This window comes from Odontomachus brunneus, unplaced genomic scaffold (assembly GCF_010583005.1).
Source record: "Odontomachus brunneus isolate Ranch 3 - 2012 unplaced genomic scaffold, Obru_v1 Obru_scaffold_282, whole genome shotgun sequence".
In the NCBI taxonomy this organism is placed as follows: domain Eukaryota; kingdom Metazoa; phylum Arthropoda; class Insecta; order Hymenoptera; family Formicidae; genus Odontomachus; species Odontomachus brunneus.
The window spans coordinates 86,190-108,318 of record NW_022639732.1 but is presented as its reverse complement, the minus strand read 5'-3'; the positions used below and the strand labels follow the sequence as shown (position 1 = coordinate 108,318).

The following is a 22,129-nucleotide window of genomic DNA, read 5'->3' as shown; positions in this document are numbered from 1 at the left end:
GCCGGCGGTTATAAACAATTAATATTTTTAACATGTTTCATTCACTTCACATAACTAACAATAAATGTCATAAGTTGATTTTATTGTATTTTGAAAGTCGCATGTCGAGTTACTGCCTATTCAAGTAATTTTTACAGTTTTCGTCCGCCATATTGGATCCGCCATATTGAATTTTGAAAATCTGATTTCAGATTCGGATTCAGCGACTTCAAAAACCAATATATTAAAAAGATCGAACAGTTCAGAAATATAGTTTCACAAGGTGTTTCATGCGCAATATCAAACGAGCGCGGTAATATAGGGGTTATTTACCCTCCAAATATTTATATAAAAAAAAACAAAAAATACATGTTCCTTAATTAGCTTTCCTTTTGAAGTTTTAATAGATTTCACTTCGATTAGATCAAAACTGATTTTTTGTAGCAAAAAATTGGTCACTTTAGGGGTAGTTGGCCCCATAATTTTCACTCCCCCTTCAACATACCTAGGCCGATTTTCGTCTTCTATCAAAAGATACTTTCATACCAAAAATCATTAAGATCGCTTCACTGATCTCAAAGATATCGCAATTTTTCCATTTTACCCCCTATTTTTGGAGGCTCGTTTCATACCCTAAATATGTTTTTCCGCCGCTAAAAAAAAATACGTGTCCCTTACTTTTTCATGTATTATAACATATCCAAATTTCAGAAAAATCGGAGAGTGACACTTCCGTAGGTTTACTTGTTAGAAACCAATTTGATTTAATCATATTATATTATTCAAAACTCTAATTATAGTACATAGTGATCACCAAAAAGCATACAAAATGTTTGCTTGTTTTACTTTAAATATATTTTTTATGATTATATTTTTTGTTCATATATGAGTAAATTTTCTATTCATATAAGCCAGCCTCGATTTTTTGTTCTCTTCCCAGAAGCTATCTATTCTTAGTTACAATTATATACCACGAATTTAATCGTAGCTGTATGAAAATGTCAAGTCAAAGAACTACGTGATAAATCATAATCGGCGCCAAGAAGGCCAACTACGATTTATCTCGTAGTTGGCAGTCAACGTGTTAATATATATGATGAAATTTCTTTCAGCTTGTCCAATTTTATTCCACCTCTGTTCATTTGTTCCCGCCATCTCCGTAATTGTCGGAGTGATGTAACTTTTCGAAATGTATGTTTTACGTTCTCAAGTGATTTTGACTTCATTGAATCATCAGGTTTCCAAAACCCAACAGCTCTTCTTTTATATTCAATTAGGATGTCATATACACATATTTTTTTTACATAATACGTTGTTTCTTCTTCTTTATTCCCTTCTTCCAGTGTCACTAATTTTGCTTCCCATATATCGAAAGAATTTTCAAAATCAAGACTATTTTCTTCTTCTATTTCATATTCGTTGTTATGTATTTTTTGAAGCATATTTTCTATTTTATCTTTTACTTCTCTTTCTGTATTTGTAATAAGAGTTTGTGGAAAAGGAGGATGTTAAAAAGTTTACTTTTTGGCTTCTCTACGAAACCTTAGTTAACGCTTTCAGTCACACTATCCTTTATAAAAGACACCTTTTTAGTGTTTCTTTTATCATATCTTTTGTTTTCAAAGCAAACTCGTAAAGTTTTTTTACATTTTCAGATAGAAAAAGGTTCAAACTTTAAAACGCAATACATGTTTTATGAATGTCAAATAATTTTTATTTCTTATAAACAAATTCATACAAAAAAATGCATATTTTTTCAAATTTAATTAATTTGTGGCTAATTTCTATGATAAACATTTACTGCAAATTATTGTTTTTAATGTTCTTAAGGTCGGTGAATTCAGAGCCACCGATAAATTTACAAAATTCAAAATGGCGGATCCAATATGGCGACCAGTACTACAGAAAAGATTATTTTTCAATCAGCCAATTACTATTGCTTCGAATCATTTATTTTTAATACTATAAATCATTTTCGCTGATGTTTTTGAGGTCAATGAATTCGAATTGGCCATTAGATTACCTGCATTCAAAATGGCGGATTCAATATGGTCGACCGGTACTACAAAAAAGTGATTATTTTGGTGATCACCCAATTATTTTTGCATTCAATCCTTTGTTTTCAAAATTGATCTCCATATTTTCCCTAATATGATTCTGCCAACAATTTAAAATGTTTGAAATTCAAAATGGTAAATTCGATACGGCGGACCAAAAGTATAAAAAATGATCATTTTTGTAATAATCCTGTTTTTTATTAGATCTTCCGTTTTTGTCACTGTTATTATTCATGTTTTCCTGAATGCGAACCGGTCGGAAAAAAATAGCGGATTCACTATGGCAATCTGAAAGTATGAAAAGTGATTATTACCGTAATTATATGGTTTCTTTTATACCAAATCCGTTGGGGCTATTTATTTTTTTCTGATTGCGAACCTGCCGACAAATTTCAACAATTCAAAAAAGCGGATTCATTAAGACTAGATAATACTGTTGAAACTCAAAAATTTTGCGATAATTCACTATCTCGAACTTGATTTTTGTTTATCGGATCTCAGATTTGAACTCAGCGACCCTAAAAACCTATCAAACCATCTCTAATTTATCAGATTTCACAAAAATATTAATTGTCTAATCTATCATCTTGGATCTGTCACCTTAAATTTAATTTTTTTTTGGCCTGACCCCAGATTTGTATTCAGCGGCCCTAAAAACCTATCAAACCATCTTTGATTCAAATTTTGCAACACTATCAATTTTCTGATCCGCCATCTTTGATCCGCCATCTTGAATTTGATTTTTTTTTGTAGTCTGATCCTGGATTTAGATTCAGCCAAAAACCTAAAAAAACCCTTTATATGATGATTGCTACATTCCCTGAATTGCGTGACTGAAAAGGTTACCTATAAAAAGTTATTGTTTGGGGCCCACATAAAATAGTAAAAATATTGGGAGTACAAATTTGTTCGGTCCGTTCTTTTGTGGTCAAAAATGCATTTATTTCAGAACAAAATGAATGAACAGATTAATCAAAGTATTGCCCATCGCTGGCTACTACTTTTTCCCACCTCTCAGGCAATTTTCAAATTTCATCTCGAAAAAATGTCTCGTCTTTTGAGGCGATCCAAGTTAGAAGCCAATTTTCGATTTCTGCGAAAGAAGTAAACCGGTGACCTGCCAAATCGTGCTGCATCCGTCGAAAAAACCAGTAATCAGAAGGAGCAATGTCCGGCGAATACAGCGGGTGCGGTAAAATATCCCACTTGAGCGTTTCCAAATAATTTTTTACGACTTTTGCGACATGAGGACGATCGTTATCATGCAGAAGAATAACTTTGTCACGTCTTTGCTCGTATTCCGGCCGTTTTTCTCGTAATGCATGGCTCAAACGTATCAATTGTAGTCTATACTGATGGCCTGTAATGGAATCGCCAGGTTGTAATAGCTCATAGTATAGAACACCCTTTTGATCCCACCAGATACACAGCATGACCTTCGAATCATGAATATTCGGCTTTGGTGTTGATGTTGAGGTCGATGGCAACGATTGACCGGGCATAGCGTAGTATTTTTTCTTCTTGGGGTTATCGTAGAATATCCATTTCTCATCTCCAGTCACAACCCGATGTAAAAAAAAACTCTTTCTTTGTTGCCTTTGAATTAGCTGCTCGCAAGTGAAAAATCGCTTTTCAACGTCTCTCAGTTTCAGTTCATAAGGCACCCAATTGCCTTGCTTGTGAATCATTCCCATGGATTTCAATCGTACGGAAACTGCTTGTTGCGTAACTCCCAATGATTCTGTAAGCTCCTCTTGCGTTTGACTCAGATCTTCATCGAGTCTCCAATTCTTTGTCTCCAATTCTTTGTCTTCGAATTTTTTTGGCTGTCCAGAGCGAGGCTTGTCTTCAACGCTGAAAACACCATTCTTGAAACGTCGAAACTATTCCCTACATGATTTATCAGTTGGAGCATTGTCACCATAAACTTCTACAAGCATTTGATGCGCTTCAGCTGCACTTCTCTTCCAATTAAAGCAGAAAATTAAAACCTCCCGCAAATGCTGTTTAGTTAACACAAAATTTGACATATTCAACACAGTAAAAAACAGAGGTTTTGTATGAAATTCAAAGCGATATAAACTGAATATTATTGACAGATGTCTAACCTCTCTGAAACCACCGAAATCAACTGTCACTATAAAATATTCATAACAGCCAGAGCCAACTTTTGAAAACGGACCGAACTAATTTGTACTCCCAATAGTTTTATATTCCAGAAATGCGGGGAAAGTAGAATTTTTTTATGTTATATAATGTCTCCTTTTATAAGGAATTTTTGTATATCACGCTAGAACTTATCATGAATCAGATGTATTGCAAAAGTTTTTCATAATAATTGGTACTTAAAGATTTTAAGGGTCACTAATTACGAATCTGTTAATAACAATTATGGAAATAGGGGATTCAAAATGGCATCCTTGACATGTAATTTTATACGTAGAGTTACAGTAATCGAATTTTTTATCAAAATTAATATAAGCATATCTATTATTAAAAATTAAAATAAAAATTTAAAAAACATTTAAAAAATGAAAGAAAATAATAGAGATAGTAACCACCACATCCTCTCCGTTGTTTCTGGATTTGATTGAGAGTGTTAAGTAGACTATTTTCATCGACTGAAGCAAATAATTTTACACCAGCTATCTAGTATCCACTATTTTTTCGGAATCTTTTTTTAATTTGATTTTTTTCTTAACCCTATTTTAGCAGTGCGTAATAGAAGATCTCGAAAGAAAGCGCATTCATTTTTTTATATGAAATATTTCAAATATGTGACTTTAATCGAACACAAATATTTTGGATTGATCATTTTGAATTCACCACCATTGATTTTTTCATTTAATTAGTGGATTTGTAATCAGCATGTCTTAAAAAGCATGGTTAAATTCATTTTGATATTGGGTGTACAAATTATTGTTTACAACTTACAGTATGTTTGATAAGAGCGTGTACGGCAAAACTTTTTCCTCGAAACCGTTAGAGGGGGGATATGAACGCGAGCCAATAGCGGGGCTCTTCTCCCAAGATGCTTTGTCTAGAAAGCCTTAATTATCGTTTGACTTTCGTCACAAAAGGGCGTATTTCAACATGAGTGCCGCGTACGCATCACGTCACGAAGCTGTGTTTCTATGTTCGCATCCGAAAGGACCAAAAATGTCGCGTGGAGCGGCTGCTAAGTATATGAAGAAGTCTAAGGCGTTTGTGAGTAAGTGGGTGAAACGTTATTCCGAGGTCAAAAACGTTGATGACTTGCCGGATCGTGGCTCTGTGCAGAAAACGACGAAAAAGGAGGACAAAATGATTTTACGGGTGTTTGAGAAGAATCCTTGTTTATCATTGCGTGGCGGGCAAGCGGTTTTACTTAAAAAGGGTCTAAATATATCATGTCATACTATAAGAAGACGTTTACTGGCTCATAAAGTGAAATTTCGAAGCACGATAACGAAACCGTTGCTGTCTGAAAAACACGTCGAAAAAAGACTTGCTTGGGCAAAAGAAAATTTGGACCGCTATTGGGGCAACGTAATTTTTTCAGATGAAGCTTCGTTTTGGGCAAAGTCTTCTATCAGACGTGTCTGGTCTACCCAGGCCAATGGACTCATCGAGCGGACCGTTAAACATCCGGTAAAGGTGCACGTCTGGGGCTGTTTCTCAAAACAGGGATTTGGCACTTTACACATCTTTACACAAAATTTGGATGCTGCTAAAATGGTCCAAATATATGAGAGAGCTTTATTACCATCTGCCCAAAGGTGGTTTACGAGGAAAAATGAAAATTGGCTACTGCAAGAGGACAATGATCCGAAACATCGGAGTAGACTTTGTACTGCGTGGAAACAAGAAAATGACGTTGACGTACTGGATTGGCCTTCACAGTCGCCAGATGCAAATCCAATTGAAAATGTTTGGGCGCTTATAAAGTTTAAGCTCCGAGGAAAGAAAATATGGACCGTCAAGCAGTTAATTCGACAGATTCGATTTATATGGAGATCTTTGTCTGAAGATTATGCTGTAAAATTAGTAGAAAGTATGCCTCGGAGATGCCAGTCAATTATTGATAATGGAGGCGACTGGACAACTTATTAATAATAAAGCATCGCAGTCTATATCATGCATAATGTGTACAAATTTTTTCAATTTATGTATTATCCTAAGTTTTTGAGTTTTGCCGTACACGCTCTTATCAAACATACTGTAATTCGGTCCCTTTTTTTGCTTGAAAAACGCATTTATTTGAATGATAAAATGAATTAATACATTATTGAAAGTATTGTCCATCGCTAGTCACTACTTTTTCTCATCTTTCTGGCAATTTATGGATTCCGTCGCGGAAGAAGCGTTCATCTTTTGAAGCCAAAAATGAATCGAGCCAATTTTTGATACCCTGTTCTGAAGTGAAGTGTATTCCAGTCAAAGCGTTCTGCATCGATCGAAACAAATGGTAGTCGGAAGGGGCAAGGTCTGGGCTATAAGGCGGGTGAGCCAGAACTTCCCATCCGCTATTTTCCAAATAGTTTTTAACCGGAACAGCAACATGAGGCCGAGCGTTGTCATGGTGAAAGATTATGGACTCGTGTCTGGTCGCATATTCTGGACGTTTTTCGGCTATAGCTCGCTTTAAACGGATCAATTGTCGCCTGTAGAAGTCTCCCGTAATGGTTTGACCAGCTTTTAGCAGCTCATAGTGGATCACACCTTTCTGATTCCACCAAATACAGAGCATTACCTTGGCATCATGGATATTCGGCTTCGGCGTTGATGTTCCCGGTTGGCCGGGCTTTACATACGATTTTTTGCGTTTCGGGTTGTCGTAGTGAATCCATTTTTCGTCCCCGGTAATGATTCGATGCAGAAAAGACTTCTTTTTGTACCGTTCAAGCAACATTTCGGACATGCAAAATCGTCGTTCGATATCTCTCGGTTTCAATTCGTATGGGACCCAATTTCCTTGCTTTTGGATGTATCCCGCGGCTTTGAGTCGTTTCGAAATAGCTTGTTGAGTAACTTCCAATGTTCTTGCGAGCTCTTTTTGCGTTTGACACGAATCTTGATCGAGTAATGTTTCTAATTCTTCATCTTCAAACTTTTTCGGTTGAACCGAACGCTCTTTGTCTTCAACACTAAAATCACCACTTTGAAATCGTTGAAACCATTCTCTGCAAGATTTATCCGACGGTGCAGATTCACTATAAACTTCCACAAACATTCGATGCGCTTCAGCTGCACTTTTCTTCCAATTGAAACAGAAAATCAAAACTTCTCGCAAATGGTGTTTATTTGGAACGAAACTCGACATTTTCAACGCAGTAAAAATTAAACTTGTTGTGCAAAACTCAAAGGCTTGTAAACAATATTTGGTTGACAGATGTTGACACTTCACGATACAGCAAAAATCAGCTGTCGCCGTCAACTATTTATAGCACCTAGAGCCATCTTTTGAAAACGGACCGAACTAAGTTGTACACCCAATAAAAAATTCAGTTACTATAATCCTACGTATAAAACTGCATGTCAAGAATGTCATTTTGAATCCACTATTTGAGTCCATAATTTGCCATTGTTAGTAACAGATTTGTGATTAGTGACTCTTAACTAAATCCTTTTGCAATACATCTGATTCGTAAGTTCTAGCGTGATATACAAAAATTCGACTTATAATAGGAGACATTATATAACATAAAAAAAATCTACTTTCCCCGCATTTCTTGGATATAAAATTATTTTTACTATTTCATTTACTATTTCACAAACAACAATTTTTTACTATTTTTTACTATTTCACAAACAACAATTTTTATAGTTAACTAAGGTTCCGTAAGAGGGCCAAAAATCGGACGTTTTTAACATCCTCCTTTAAAAAAGAAGCAGCATTACTACGTTTCTTGGATTGAATAGCATTTTACGTTAAAAATTATATAGTAAATTGTAAACACATACATATCTGTTTAAAAATAAATTAGTAATTATTAGGGCTGTGACTTAAATCCGGATCATATCCTTATTCCGATATCCGGACATTCAGGTATAATATATAATTATCAATATAATCCGTCACACGGATATTATCGGGATATTCAGATATACTTCGCGCCACGAATAGTGCAAATAGTGCTATTTGTATTATTAAAATATCCGGATAGTATATATATTCAGATACTTCAGAAAAAATACTATAAATAAGATTTCATGTAATAACTTTTTAAAAGTTAAATATAAAATTGTAAGAAAAATATAAACATTCATATACATTTTCAAAATATTAATATACTTACAAAGTCGTAACAATTGATATAAGATTAAACGATATAATGCACTAAACTAACGCTTGCGAAGCGACAGCATATTATAGTACTGCTTCGTCATTTCCTCTAAGTAAAAATGCAAGTAGAATGCGTGCTGCGTAAAGAATCGAGCTCACAAACGGATACGAATGGCACGTGTATATAAGAGTTTGTAATTTTTTTTTTAAATAGCGGAAAATAATTCTATCATACATGGTTGAATTCATATTGAAATAAGCTTTAATTTCGTTATTAACAAATTTAAAATTTTAAAGAATAAGAAGTGATGGAGGAAATATTAACAAAAAAAATTTTTTTTTTTTCAAATAATTTCTGTATTCTTCAAACTATTCAACTTTTATTCAAAATATTTTTTCAATCTATTATAGTTTTCCTTATATTCTTTTCGAATAAAAAAAAACCGATTTGGTAATTATTCAGTTTAGCGGACCCATCCCCAATGACCTTGACCTTGACATATATAATAGAGGTCATCCTCCTGAGTGACCTTCTGAAGATTTTAGCCGGCGGTCATTGTTTGTTAAAAAGTTATTAACAAAAGATGTTGCTTAAAATAAGTGTAACTTTTGGACACTATATATACAAAGTGAGCAGTGTGTGTAAGTGTGCGTGCGTGCGTATACAACTGAACGTAACACATTGTCGCGAGTGACATAACCAAATTTAACCTAAACTTAAACTAACTTAAACTGTTATGTTATGTCACTCGCAATAATATGTTACGTTCAGTTGCATACGTACGTACGCACACTCACTCACATTATTCACTTTGTATATATAATATCCAAAAATTACAATCATTTTATGCAACTTCTTTTGTTAATAACTTTTTAACAAACAATGACCGCCGACTAAAACCTTCAGGAGGTCACTGATGAGGGTGACCTCTATTATATATATCAAGGTCATTGGGGGTCAAGATCATTGGGGGTGGGTCCACTAAACTAAATAATTATTTTATTTTGATCTAAAGTACAACATATTATAAGTTCATGAAAATCGGAGGCGGACATTTGTGTGGGTTTCCTTGTCAGACGAAATTGTAATGTTATGTCCTGTAATGATGAATACATAATGTGCGCAAAGCTTTTCGATTATCGAAACAAAGTCGCGAGTAAGTGAGTTGCTTAAATTTTCAATGACCTTCCGGTAATGGGATCTAAATCCAGAATGCTATAATCCGCGTCACGATCCCCATTGTCGTCTATCCTGACGTGGCCTGTAATGCCATTGAAATCTCGATCCCACATTCTCCTTGTTATAGATATGCCGTCCCTGATATCGCCACCTTCGGCTAAGGTCTCGTTCAATGCGATTCCTAATAAGTAAACGCCGTCGTAAAATGCACCAACGAAGAAATTTACCTACGCAGCGGAAATGAAAGATTAATCGTCTTTTGGATCAATACTGTTTTCAAATTAAATAATTAGTGTTAATTATTATTTTTCCATAAATAAACAAGTGATAAAATTAGACCCATATAGACAAATGTAAAATTTGACGGTAACTTTATTAGTTGATTTATAAAAGCGTTCTTTATGAATAGTTTTCCTAGCAATACATATTATTTAGCTAACGGATTGACTCCTTTAAATTCAACATTGATCTAATACTTTGTGTTGCTCGGGTTACACAGGGTATCCCATTTCAAATGACGCACTGGAATATCTCTTCAGAAAAGCATTTTTATAAAAAATACTTCAGATAAAAGTTATAAGATTTGAAGGAAAACATCCGAAGATGATTTTGACTTTAACTTTGGCGACCATTGTCAAGGTTATTTCAAAATTACCTTGAATTTTTTAAATGAAACCTCCTATTTTTTATTGCACATTTTTATAGCTTATCTCGAAAGTTTTCCAAAACACTATAATAACATATTTTTTTATTAACCTCTTCACTGTAGAGAGCAAAATTACTAAGTGGTGCAAAAATGTGTAGGGTGTTCTACCAGACGTATTTTCATAAAATTTTGTATATAACTATTTTTGACATTGCTGAACACGAATGTAAAGTCGAAATTCAAAATGGCGGAACCAATATGACGAATAAGGTTATAAAGAATTCCATAAATTGGCGAATTTTTGTAAATCCCGGTAGGGAATTGAAAACAAATTTGGAGTGAAAATAAAAAAAACTAAAAATGGCGGATCCAATATGGTGGATCAAAATGTCAAAAACTCCAAATAATTGGTGGAATTCTCTAATATTATGTATATTGCAAAGTTTTTAGACTCTCAAATATCAAGAGAAGGGCACGGCGGCTGTATGCCGGCGTCGTCAACAGCATGGCCCTTTACGGGGCCCCGGTCTAGGCGAGCGCGATGGCGATCAACCAGCGCTTAATCGCGCTGGCATACCGCGTTCAGCGGTAGGTCGCTATTCGCCTCGCCCGGGCCTACCGGACGACGTCGCATATGGCTGCCACAGCCCTGGCCGGTCTCCCCCCGCTGGAGCTCCTTGCACAGATGCACGCCGAGAACTATCGGCGTGTCAAGGGGCTCTGTGTTGGGGGAGACTTGGAACATCTGGCCAGGGCCATCGGTCTAGCGAAAGACCAAGCCCGTCAACACCTCCTCCTAAAAGCATCCATCTGGAGGGGGTGACGGGCCGGTCGGGAATGAGGGTCGCCGAAGCCATCCGGCCTTGTCTACAGGAGTGGACAGGGCCCGCGGGGAGTTGTCCTTCCGAACAACGCAGGTGCTCACCGGACATGGATGCTTCGGTGAGTACCTGCATAGGATAGGCAAGGAGATCACCTCCCGCTGCCACCACTGTGGTGACGAGGTGGACTTGGCGCAGCACACCTTCGAGGAATGCTCCTCGTGGGTGGCAGAGCGCCGAGTCCTGATTGAAGTAATGGGAGCGGACCTCTCTCCCCCGGCCCTTGTCAGGGCCATGCTCGGAGGAGATGAGGGCTGGACCTCCGTCACCTCCTTCTGCGATGCAGTTGTATCGAAGAAGGAGGAGGCGGTAAGAATTAGGAGGGGCAAAGCCGCTCCTTGGGACGGGGTGAGGCGCCGCAGGAGAAGGACGGCGCCTCACCTACCCGCGCATCAGCGCGGGATAGAAGGGCGGCGCACCCGTGGGCGGGGAGGATACGTCACTGCTGGCGTTCCCTCCCCCGGGATACCTGCGGGTGCGCCCCCCCCCCCATGCCGCCGGGTCCTCCTGGCGGCGTTCGCCGGAGGAACTGGCCTGGGGGAGATAGGAGGCGTCTGGTCGGGCGGGGAAAGCGCGTCGCAAGGCACGACTCCTCCCCGTGACAAGGAGTCAGACCAGGCGCCTCCGGGAGAGGGACAGAGCGGCTGGTTCGCAAGGGCGGACTCTCAGGCCGCTTACCCCCCTCCCTAAGTTTGGCGGGTCCTGACCGAAGGGGGCGGGAGGGCATAGCGACCCGGCCAATAGAGCTCCTAACAGGTGAGGTGTGACCGAACGGGAGGCCCACGTCCGGTCATTGAGGATGGGGAACATCTCCCTCCGGCCCGGGATTGGGAGCGGGGTTTAGGTTTTTCCTCGCCCTGCGACTGAGGGCGTCCCGGAAGTAATGCGCAAGCGGTTCCTGGGACGTCCTCGCAATGGCCGTAAGGGGCCCGGCAGAGGTTTTAGTGGGTAGGCTCCCTCTCCCGGACGGTTAGTTCCGGTGGGGGGAGAGTCCCACACTACCCCTGAGAAAGTCCCGTCTTTCCTGGGGGTGTGCGTAAAACATTTTCTCTACCTAAATAAAAAAAAAAAGACTCAAATATATTCACCAGAAATTGCAAGGGTAAAAATATTATTTCCTCGATTATTTTCCTATTTTAAATTGAACGATATAAAATTGTTAAGTATTTGTTATCTGCAATTAAATACCTATTATTAATTTCAAAATGATCTTCAAAATAGATCTATCATCAAAAAATATTAAATCTTAACCTCAAATTTATATTCAGCGATTCTTAAAATCCTAGTGTCAAGTTTGGTGCAGATCCGCTAATTTACTTAACTGTTATTGAACATTTGTCAGAGTACGTGTAGATGTATAGACGTACTATACAGTGAAGGGGTTAAGTACTTTTTGAGTAGATATAGTACAGGGGTTCTAATTCTGGTCCTCTGAGGGGAAGTGCGGGACGATGGGAACCGCGGGCGCAAGGGACGACGTCACGCGGGGCAAGGGGGCTTACCAACGGTCGGTAATTTTTTACCGACATATATTTTTGTCGGCATATTTAATTTTCTTTACCGACATAATTGGTAATTTTTATTGACCCTGCGATCTGTTTTTACCGACATATCTTTCTACATATTTTTTATTAACATCATTTATATCGACATAATTGATAATTTTATCGACCTTGCGATCCTCCCCTCTCCGCTTTTCGACGCGTTCGTGGCCCTTCCCCCTCCCTGTTCGCAGCGATTCGCGAACGGGCAGCGCACCCACCCTCCTTCTAGAATATTCACAGCCTTTCCCCCTCTCCGGCCATCCGTCCGCGCGCCATCTTCTAAAATATTCTCGAATATTCCAAAAAGTTCGAGATCTTTTGAGGAGATCAAATCTTTTAAGATAGTAGCTGAGTTTACCCTTCAAAACTATGCAGCCCCAATAAAAATTTACCTTTAAATATGCACTATCGTATGCTTTCGAGCTATCGCATACCTACGATATATCTACGTAGATACTTTTTCAAAGATTTGGTTGGGAAAAATAAAAGAGAGAAGAGATATTAATATATTTTTAAAAATGTTTTTTCACTTATTCATAACCTCATACATAATATCTTTCAAGGCGCATGCCAGCAACTTGCAATCAACGAGCGACTCACAGTCATACTCGCTGCTTTCACATATTGCTTTTGCCGCATGATATATTTCGGTAATGTCTTTCTCTCGGAGAATATTTACAAAACTTTGAAATTTTATACTAACAAGATGCCTATTTTCAGACAACCATACATACATATGATCGATGCAATGTTCATGAGTAAATAATGTATTTTATGGTAGCAGGTTTTAGATATAAATATTTATTAAATAATGTATGTTTTATAAATTTGGAATCACACACACACAACACCATCTTACAAAAATTCCATTACCAAATCTTGAATCGACAGCGAAGAGAACGATGGTTTGTCAATTTGCAAACCAGCTTTGTCGTTGGATGTCGAGACGTTTTCCCATCAGCTTTCTGCAAGTTTCTGTAGGTAATGTTAATTGATTACCGCAATTGTCGCCGAGGATTATTTTCACGGTGGGTACAGGTCCTACGCTGAATGGCGGCCCGCCTCACTAGGGCGTATCGGACGGTGTCTCATGCAGCCGTCACGGCTCTGGCCGGCGTGATACTAGCGGAGATCCTGGCCAAACTGTATGCCGAAATGTACAGGGAGGCCAGGGATCTCCGCCGAGGAGAAAGAGGGGTCACGGCCAGGGCCCTAAAAAGGATACGGGAGGCGGCTCGGCGCAGGGCGCTTCAGCGGTGGCGGGCGCTAATGAGGGCCCCGAATGCACCGGGAGTCCGGACCACGGGAGTCATCCAGCCCTGCCTGGAGGAATGGCTAGGCAGAGCCCACGAGTGGTTAACGTACCGACTGACGCAGGTGCTGACCGGACATGGTTGTTTCGGTCGGTACCTGTGTCGTATCGGCAAAGAGCGCACGGCACAGTGCCACCACTGCGTGGCCGACGAGGACACCGCGGAGCACACACTGGAGGTGTGTCCAGCGTGGGCTCGGGAACGCGGTCACTTCGTCGCAGTGGTGGGGCAGGACCTCAGACTCTCGGTCAACATATCCAAGATGATCGAGAGGCCTGAGGCCTGCGAGGCGATGGTCCCCTTCTGCGAGGATGTAATCTCGCAGAAGGAAGCTGCAGAAACCGAAAGAAAGAGAAGAGGGCAGAAGAAGGGCGCACCACCCCCCTCTACGCCACTCTCCCCTAGACCCCCTGACTCTGGAGGGAAGGGGAGGTAGAGGACCACCTCAGCCGAGAGGTATTCTGAAACGGGGGGGCAAATCGATTAGAACTCATCTCAGATTGAGATTTGAGATGGATGCAGGATAACGGTAAGCCGGGCGGTTGTCGCCTCTGGGAGGTTCTGAGGGGTAACCACTCCCCCACTTGCAGATAACTAAAAAAATGTTGTGAAATTGCGTTCCACCGATTCGTACAAATTTCTCAACAGCAGTCTTAACAAATTGGCATCATTCCTCAGTAAAGATAAGTTAAAAATTGTACGGTCAGAATTTCTAAAATTATCCGTCGAAGAATTTGATTTATTGACGCGCGGAATTTATTGTCTTTCCATACGAATGCGTGGATTGCGTGGACAAGCTGCAGGATGTATGTTTACCTCCGCGAGAATCATTTTATAGTTTCTTGATGGGCGATATGATATCCGAGAGCGATTACGCGCACGCCGCGGAGATTTGGAAGCGGTTCTCCAATCGAACCTTGGGCGAATACAACGACTTGTACTTGTACTGAAGACTGATGTCTTGTTATTGGCAGACATTTTTGAAAGTTTCCGTGACATCACAAGTTATGCATCACAAGTTATGGACTCGATTCCGCGTATTATTATATTTGACCGGGATTCACGTGGGATGAAATGTTGAAGCATATAAGTGTAAATTTCTAATTATTCACCGATATCGATATGGTCATGTTTATCGAGCGCGGTATACGCGGCGGCTTGAGTCAATGCTCAAGAAAATACGTGCGCATCAATAACAAGTACATGCAATCTTACGATTCCCATCGAAGCTATCATCGTACTTGATGTACTTTGATGTGAACAATCTGTACGGTTGGGCAATGTGTCAACCGCTGTTCTACGTCGATTTTCGATGGATTGAGGATATATTGGGAATGTGCATTAATTTTAAGGGATTTTTTGGTAAAAATACGGCTTTATTGTGAAAAAATTGTTACAAATTGATCATTCAAAATATTATCCATCGCTAACCACTACTTTTTCCCATCTTTCTGGTAATAGGTGGATTCCACGTTGAAAGAACCACACATCTTTTGAGGCTATTTACGAATCGACCCATTTTTTGGTATCCTCATAAGAATGGAAGCGCTGCTCAGACAGGTTATGAGTCATCGACCAAATAGGTGGTAATCGGAATGAGCAATATCTGGAGAATACGGCGAGTGTGGTAGGACATCCCAATTAAGTGCTTCTAACGTTTTCTTGATCGGTTTCGCAACATGTGGCCGAGCGTTGTCTTGCTGGAAAGTCATTTTGTCGTGTCTTTTCAAGTAATCTGGCCGTTTTTGCTTCAATGCTCGGCTCAGTTGCATCAATTGTTGTTGGTAGCGTTCCCCAGTGATGATTTCGTTGAGTTGGAGCAGCTTATAATACACTACATCCAGCTGATCTCACCAAATACAGAGCATAAACTTGGCGCCATAAATATTCGGCTTTGCCGTCGATGTTGATGGTTCGCCTGGCCTGCACCATGATTTTTTGCGCTTTAGATTATCGTAGCGTATCCAGTTTTCGTCATCCGTCACGATACGATGCAATAAACTTTTTTTTCTGTGTCTTTGAAGCAACAATTCACAGGTTATTTTGCGCCTTTAGACGTCCCTCGGCTTCAACTCGTACGACACCCAATTTCTTTGCTTTTGAATCATTCCAATGGCCTTCAAACATCTGGAAACCGTTGATCGATCAACATTTAATGATTCTGCAAGTTCTTCTTGCGTTTGACTCGGGTCTTGATTGAGTAAAGCTTCCACTTCCTCATCTTCAAACTTTTTCGGCTGGTCTGGACGTTCCTTGTCTTCCGTGTCAAAATCACCTTTTTTTATAGCGTTAAATCAGTACTCACATGTTGAAATCGATGGAGTATAATCACCATAAGCTTCCGACAGCATTCGTTGACTTTCTTCGCAGCACTTTTCTTCAAATGGAAACAAAAAAGCAAAGCTTCCCGCAAATTGCGTTTTGTTGGCACAAAATTTGACATATTAAATGCTCAAAGAAACAATGTTGTTTACACTTCGGCAAAATGACACATACTGAAAACTAAAGCTACACGATAGTGCGTTGACATGAAGGTAGCAACAATATGATCCGATACGATATAGTACTAGTTACGCCATCTCTTGAAAATCCTTTCAAATTAATGTACACTCCCAATATCAAATTTTTATATATTTTCAATCGCTATCGATTCACCTGTAGGTTATATTCTCGACGTCGATCTGGAATATCCATAACATTTGCATGATGCTCACGCTGACCTACTGTTTTGTCCAACGCCTGATATATCGCTCGACAAACGAGAGAAAAAAGTCTTGCAACGCTATACGATAAGCAGCATTATATTATTCATCATCACAACCTACAGTGCACGTGTCACGGTCTTCATATCGTAAAGATACACCGTGTGCTCCAGTTCGCTCAGTCTTCATGGCTCCGCGATTACATCAAACTTAATACACAATTTAGAACATGCGCGACAAATGATTTCGAGAAAAAATTTGTACAAATTGATGAACAACGTGATATTCGGCAAAACGATGGAAAACATTCGAAATCACGTCGATGTCAAACTAATAACACATTGGTACAGACGGTACGGTGCTGAGGCAATAATCGCGAAATCAAATTTTCACAGTAAAAACGTATTTTCGGAAAACTTAATCACCATTGAATTAAATAAACTTGAAGTGAAGTTCAACAAGCCAATCTACATGGATATGTGTATCCTTGACATATCAAAGGTTTGCTTGTACGAATTTCACCACGAATACATGTATCCTCTGTATCGCGACAAATGTAAGATAATGTACACTGACACCGACAGTTTCATTTACAGTATCGAATACGACGATATGTACGAGTACATGAAACGCGATATTGCTAGATTTAACACAAGCTATTATCCTGCCGACAACGCGTACGGTATACCGCTTGAAAATAAAAAAGTGCTAGGCTTGACGAAAGTGACACGATTTATTTTCGGAGCGGTCGGATGACCTCGAAGCGGGCGGATGAACGCTTGTGACACCGAATGGCGGTGGAAGAGCTCGCCGGTGTCCACGAGTACTTTGCGACTCGAGGTGCGGTTGTCGGTGTTTGTGTGCGTGTGTGAGTGAGTGAAAAGAGCACGTCGTATTCAATGAAATATAAAACAAAATAATTTATTGAGTTTGGTTACACGTGGTGTGTCGGTTGCGGGCGCAGACTTACTTCTATTCTTACAGGTAAGCACAAACTTATACCTAAACGCGAACTTACGACTAAACGCGAACTTACAACTAAACGCGAGCTTATAGCTAAGCCTAGCGCGTTTATTCGGGTGCCTGTCGTAGGCTTCTCACGTACGCTCGGAAACGATGGCGGCGTGGACGGGTCCATACGCGGCGGACGATCGGTGTCGGTACGCAGCGGTCGGTTGCGGCGGCTTAGCTGGTCGCGGCGTGGACGATCTCACGGCGGGTTGGCGCGGTGGCGATCAGATAGGCTGGTTGCCCTGGATGGGGGCGGCATCGGGTAAGGAGGCGCGCGAGAGGATCCAGCGGGTGGAGAGCCCAGAGCTAAGGGCAGAGACAGTGAGCTCTCTACCTCTGTATTCCTGTTTACTGGAATGTCTCGACTGGTGGTGCGATCTTGAGGGCAGATGAGCGCACCTTTCCTTGTGGTCATGTCCCTAGGAGGCAGGGAGATCAGGAGCGCATGACCGGGGCGATGAGCGTGCTACCTCTTGTTCCCAAACCCCTCAGAGCGGATCGGTTGCGAGATGCTACGTCCGGGATGATGAGCGCACCTTTTCTGGTTGTAGCGGTCTTAGGATAGCCGATGTGCTCACCAACTTGGAGTCAGGAAAGGCGAACGCGCTCGTAAGAGCAGCGGATGCCTCAGGACTGGTGTTTTATCGTTATCACGCTCTGCTTATATACCCACCGGCTCGCGATTTCAGCACGTATGTCGTTCCCCCACTCGAGAGAACAATCGGTGGCGTCGCGAACCGGCGGGTATATAAGCGGAGCGTGATAACGATAAGACACCAGTCCTGAGGTGTGTTGAGTAGTTTATTTGGCGCACTGCGCCTGTTCTACGACCCGACTGTCGAGTCGTGGTGACGAGTTGAAAACACATTGTTAAAAAAGATAAAAACAACGGAGCGACTATGACAGAATTTGTCGGACTTAGAGCGAAGATGTACGCGTTGAGAGTAAGAAGGATACGAAAAAGGCGAAAGATGTCAAGAGTAATGTTGTAGCGCGAACTGTTACTTTCGACGATTACGAGTGGTGTTTGAAAGAAAAGATTGAAACGACTCGTCACCAATCATGCATAAGATCTAAGATGCACGAAGTATATACGGTGTCCGAAACGAAAATTGTTCTGAGTCCATATGACGATAAGCGATATATTGTACCAGAATCAACCGATATGTTACCTTGGGGATATTATTGTATACCACTGTAAAACGTATACAGGGTGTCTGAAAAGTCTGGACACGGCCGATTTTCTCGGAAACTATAGGAGTTAGAAGAAAATGTTAAATACAAAAGTTGTAGGGTTTCAACCAATCTATCAACTGGTCACCCTTGTTTGACCTTGACGAGTACCGTGGAGGTCACGATGGAATGGACGATCTGAGGGCTTTGGAAAGGACTCGGGGCCAGCGTTCACATGACCTTACCGAATACTGGGTGTCCCATTTAAAAAAATCATCTTCACCTCCACGTGACCTCCACGGTACCCGTCAAGATCAATCAGCGCAGCCCATTCGGTAGGTCTTATGGAGTTTTACAACTTTTATCCGAAACATTTTTCCATCATACCCACCGTTTGCGAAATAATCGACCGTGTCCGAATTTTTGCCATGCAAACACTAATACTCGCCTCAAGGTCACCGCCAGGGGGTTGGAAGGGCTTATGCCCAGGGTTTTGGAAAGGGCTCGGGACAAGCTTTCACATGACCTTACCAAATACTGGGTGTCGCATTTAAAAAAATCATCTTGACCTCCACGTGACCTCCACGGTACTCGTCAAGGTCAAACAAGGATGACCAGTTGATAGATTGGTTGAAACCCTACAACTTTTGTATTTAACATTTTCCTCTAACTCCTATAGTTTCCGAGAAAATCGGCTGTGTCCAGACTTTTCGGACACCCTGTATATTAAAACAAGTGTATCCGGCTAAGTTAAAGGGGAACACCACGGTAACAGCTTCAAAAAAATCGTTTTTTTTTCTCTTCATTTTCTGAAAGATTGAAGTTTTAAAAATATTCTCCTATAACTTTATTTAAGTCGGACAAAAATTGACGAAATTATAGAAGCTTTCATGGAACGATATGTCACAGCGGTCGGGATGGTTTGCGTGTATAGCTCAGTAGGTCATGTATCAAAAGGAAGGCTAGGCGGCTGTATGCTGGCGTCGTCCACTCCGTGGCCCTTTACGAGGCTCCGGTCTGGGCGGACGAGATGGCGAGCAATCAGTGCATAATTGCGCTGAGCCACCGCGCTCAGCGATGGATCGCCGTCCGTCTCGCCCAGGTCTACCGGACGGTGTCACATATGGTCGCTACAGCCCTGGCTGATCTCCCCTCCGTTGGAGCTCCTTGCACAGATGCACGCCGAAAACTATCGACATATTGAGGGGCTCCGAAGTGGGGGAGACCAATAACATCGAGCCAGGGCCATCGGTTTAGCGAGACTGTAGGCCCGTCAACGCTTCTTCTTCAGATGGGAAATCCACCTGGAGGGAGCGACGGGCCGGTCAGGTTGTATAATCGCCGAGGCCATCCGACCCTATCTACAGGAATGGATAAACAGGGCCCACGGAGAGTTATCATTCCAGACAACGCAGGCGCTTATCGGATATAGTTGTTTCGGTTAGTATCTGCACAGGATTAAAAGAAAGCACACTTCCCGCTGCCACCACTGTGGTGCCAAGGTGGATTCGGCGCAGCATACTCTGGAGGAGTGTCCCTCCTGGGTGGAAGAGCACCGAGTCCTAGTCAGAGTGGTGGGGGCGGATCTCTCTTCCCCGGCCCTTATCAGGGCCATATTTGGGGGAGAATAGGGCTAGTCTGCCATCACTTCCTTCTGCGACACGGTCGCGGAAGGAGGAGAGAAAGAGGAAGTGGCGGGGCGAGACAACCCCCCGGGATGGGGAGAGGCGCCCAAGAAGGAGAAGAGCGCATCTTCCACCCGCACACCCGCACGCGATATCAAAGGGCAGCGTAGCGGGCGGGGCTGAGACGACACCCTGGTCGTCCCCTCCACCTGCGCGTGTGCCGGGCCCCCAGCAACAACCGGGTCCGGTCGGCACATTGAACTGGCGGACCGGCGGAGGCGCATCACAAGGAGACGCCTGGGGGGGAGGGACGCGCCATATTTAGGCGAGGACCCCCCCCCCGTCACGAGGAAGCGCCTTCTGGAGGGGACGGAGCGGCCAACCTGCTCGCGCGAAGGCCACTCGCTCCCCTCCTCGAACATGGCGCGCCCTAACCGTCAGGGGTGGAGAGTTATAGTGCCCTCTTCACCCCGCAAACCTCAGTCAGTATCGGCGGGGTGAGCCGAGTCCGGACGGGAACGGACCTGGCACCCAATACCCCGGAGAGTTTTGGTGCGGCGAGATGGGAGGGCCCCACGTCTCGCCGCGGGGAATTAGGAAGGAGTAGGGCCGAAGGGAAATTATCCCTCCACGGTTCAGAAATGGGAGCGGGTCGGTCATAACAACCCGCCCGGCGGCCGAAGGTGTCCCGGAAGTTATGCGCAAGCGGTTCCCGGGTCACCCTCATGATGGCCGCAAGAGGCACGGCAAAGGTTTTAGTGGGAAGGCCCCCTCTCTAGTTATCCGGGAAGAGGAGAGTTTCACACTACCCCTGGAGAACTCCCCTATTCCCCGAGGTTTTGCGTAACGCATTTTCTCTGCCTCAACAAAAAAAAAGTAGGTCATATATCTTTTTGTACGTACAGGAAAAGAAAAAGTGAAGAAAAAGGAAAAGTACCAGATATGTAAATTTGAAACCGGAATTTTTGTATAGGAAATACACGTTTATTGTATGAAAATAATAAAAAATATTTTATTCGAAGTATTGCCCATCGCTAGCTATACATTTTTTCCACCTGTCTGACAATTTGTGGATGCCACGTCAAAAAAACTGTTGCTCTTTTGAGGCAAACCAGTCATCGAGCCATTTTCGTACATTTTCGTAAGAAGTGAAGCGCTGCTTAGCAAGTGCGTGTCCCATCGATGCAAATAAATAGTAATCGGACGGAGCCAAATCTGGTGAGTAAGCCGCATGCGAAAGTATTTCCCAACTAAACGCCTCAATCGTTTCCTTGACTAGTTTTGCTGTGTGTGATGGTGCATTATCATGAAGCAAAATCACTTTGTGTTGCCTTTTTTTATATTCTGGTCGTTTTTCACGCAAAGCTTGATTCAAATCGATCATTTGTTGTCGGTAGCGTTCAGTATTAACGGTTTGGCCAAATTTTAGCAGCTCATAATAGATTACACCCTTCTGATCCCACCAAACGCAGAGCATTGTCTTCCGTCCATAGCGATTTGGCCTTGCAGTCGATGTCGATGGTTCGCCTGGAGTTACCCATGATCTTTTACGCTTAGGATTCTCAAAATATATCCACTTTTCATCGCCAGTCACAATTCGATGGAGAAATGACTTTCTTTTGTATCTGGCGAGTAGCATTTCGCAAGTGGTTTTTTCGGATTTCCTGCTGTCTTTCATTCAGTTCATGTGAATCCATTTTCCCATCTTCTGGATCTTTCCCATGGCTTTCAAACGTATGGAGACGGCTTCTTG

General features: G+C 41.7%; 1 protein-coding gene across 1 annotated transcript in view; it reads right to left on the bottom strand.

Moving 5' to 3' along the window:
• The window catches only part of LOC116853151 (receptor-type guanylate cyclase gcy-28-like), a gene marked incomplete at its 5' end in the record, with an annotated part of 175,096 nt that overhangs the window by 99,417 nt on the left and 53,550 nt on the right, over nt 1-22,129 (bottom strand). Inside the window, one exon of the mRNA XM_032834054.1 lies at nt 9,488-9,708. Coding sequence (XP_032689945.1) covers nt 9,488-9,708 — 221 coding nt within the window. The remainder of the gene's footprint in view (nt 1-9,487; nt 9,709-22,129) is intronic.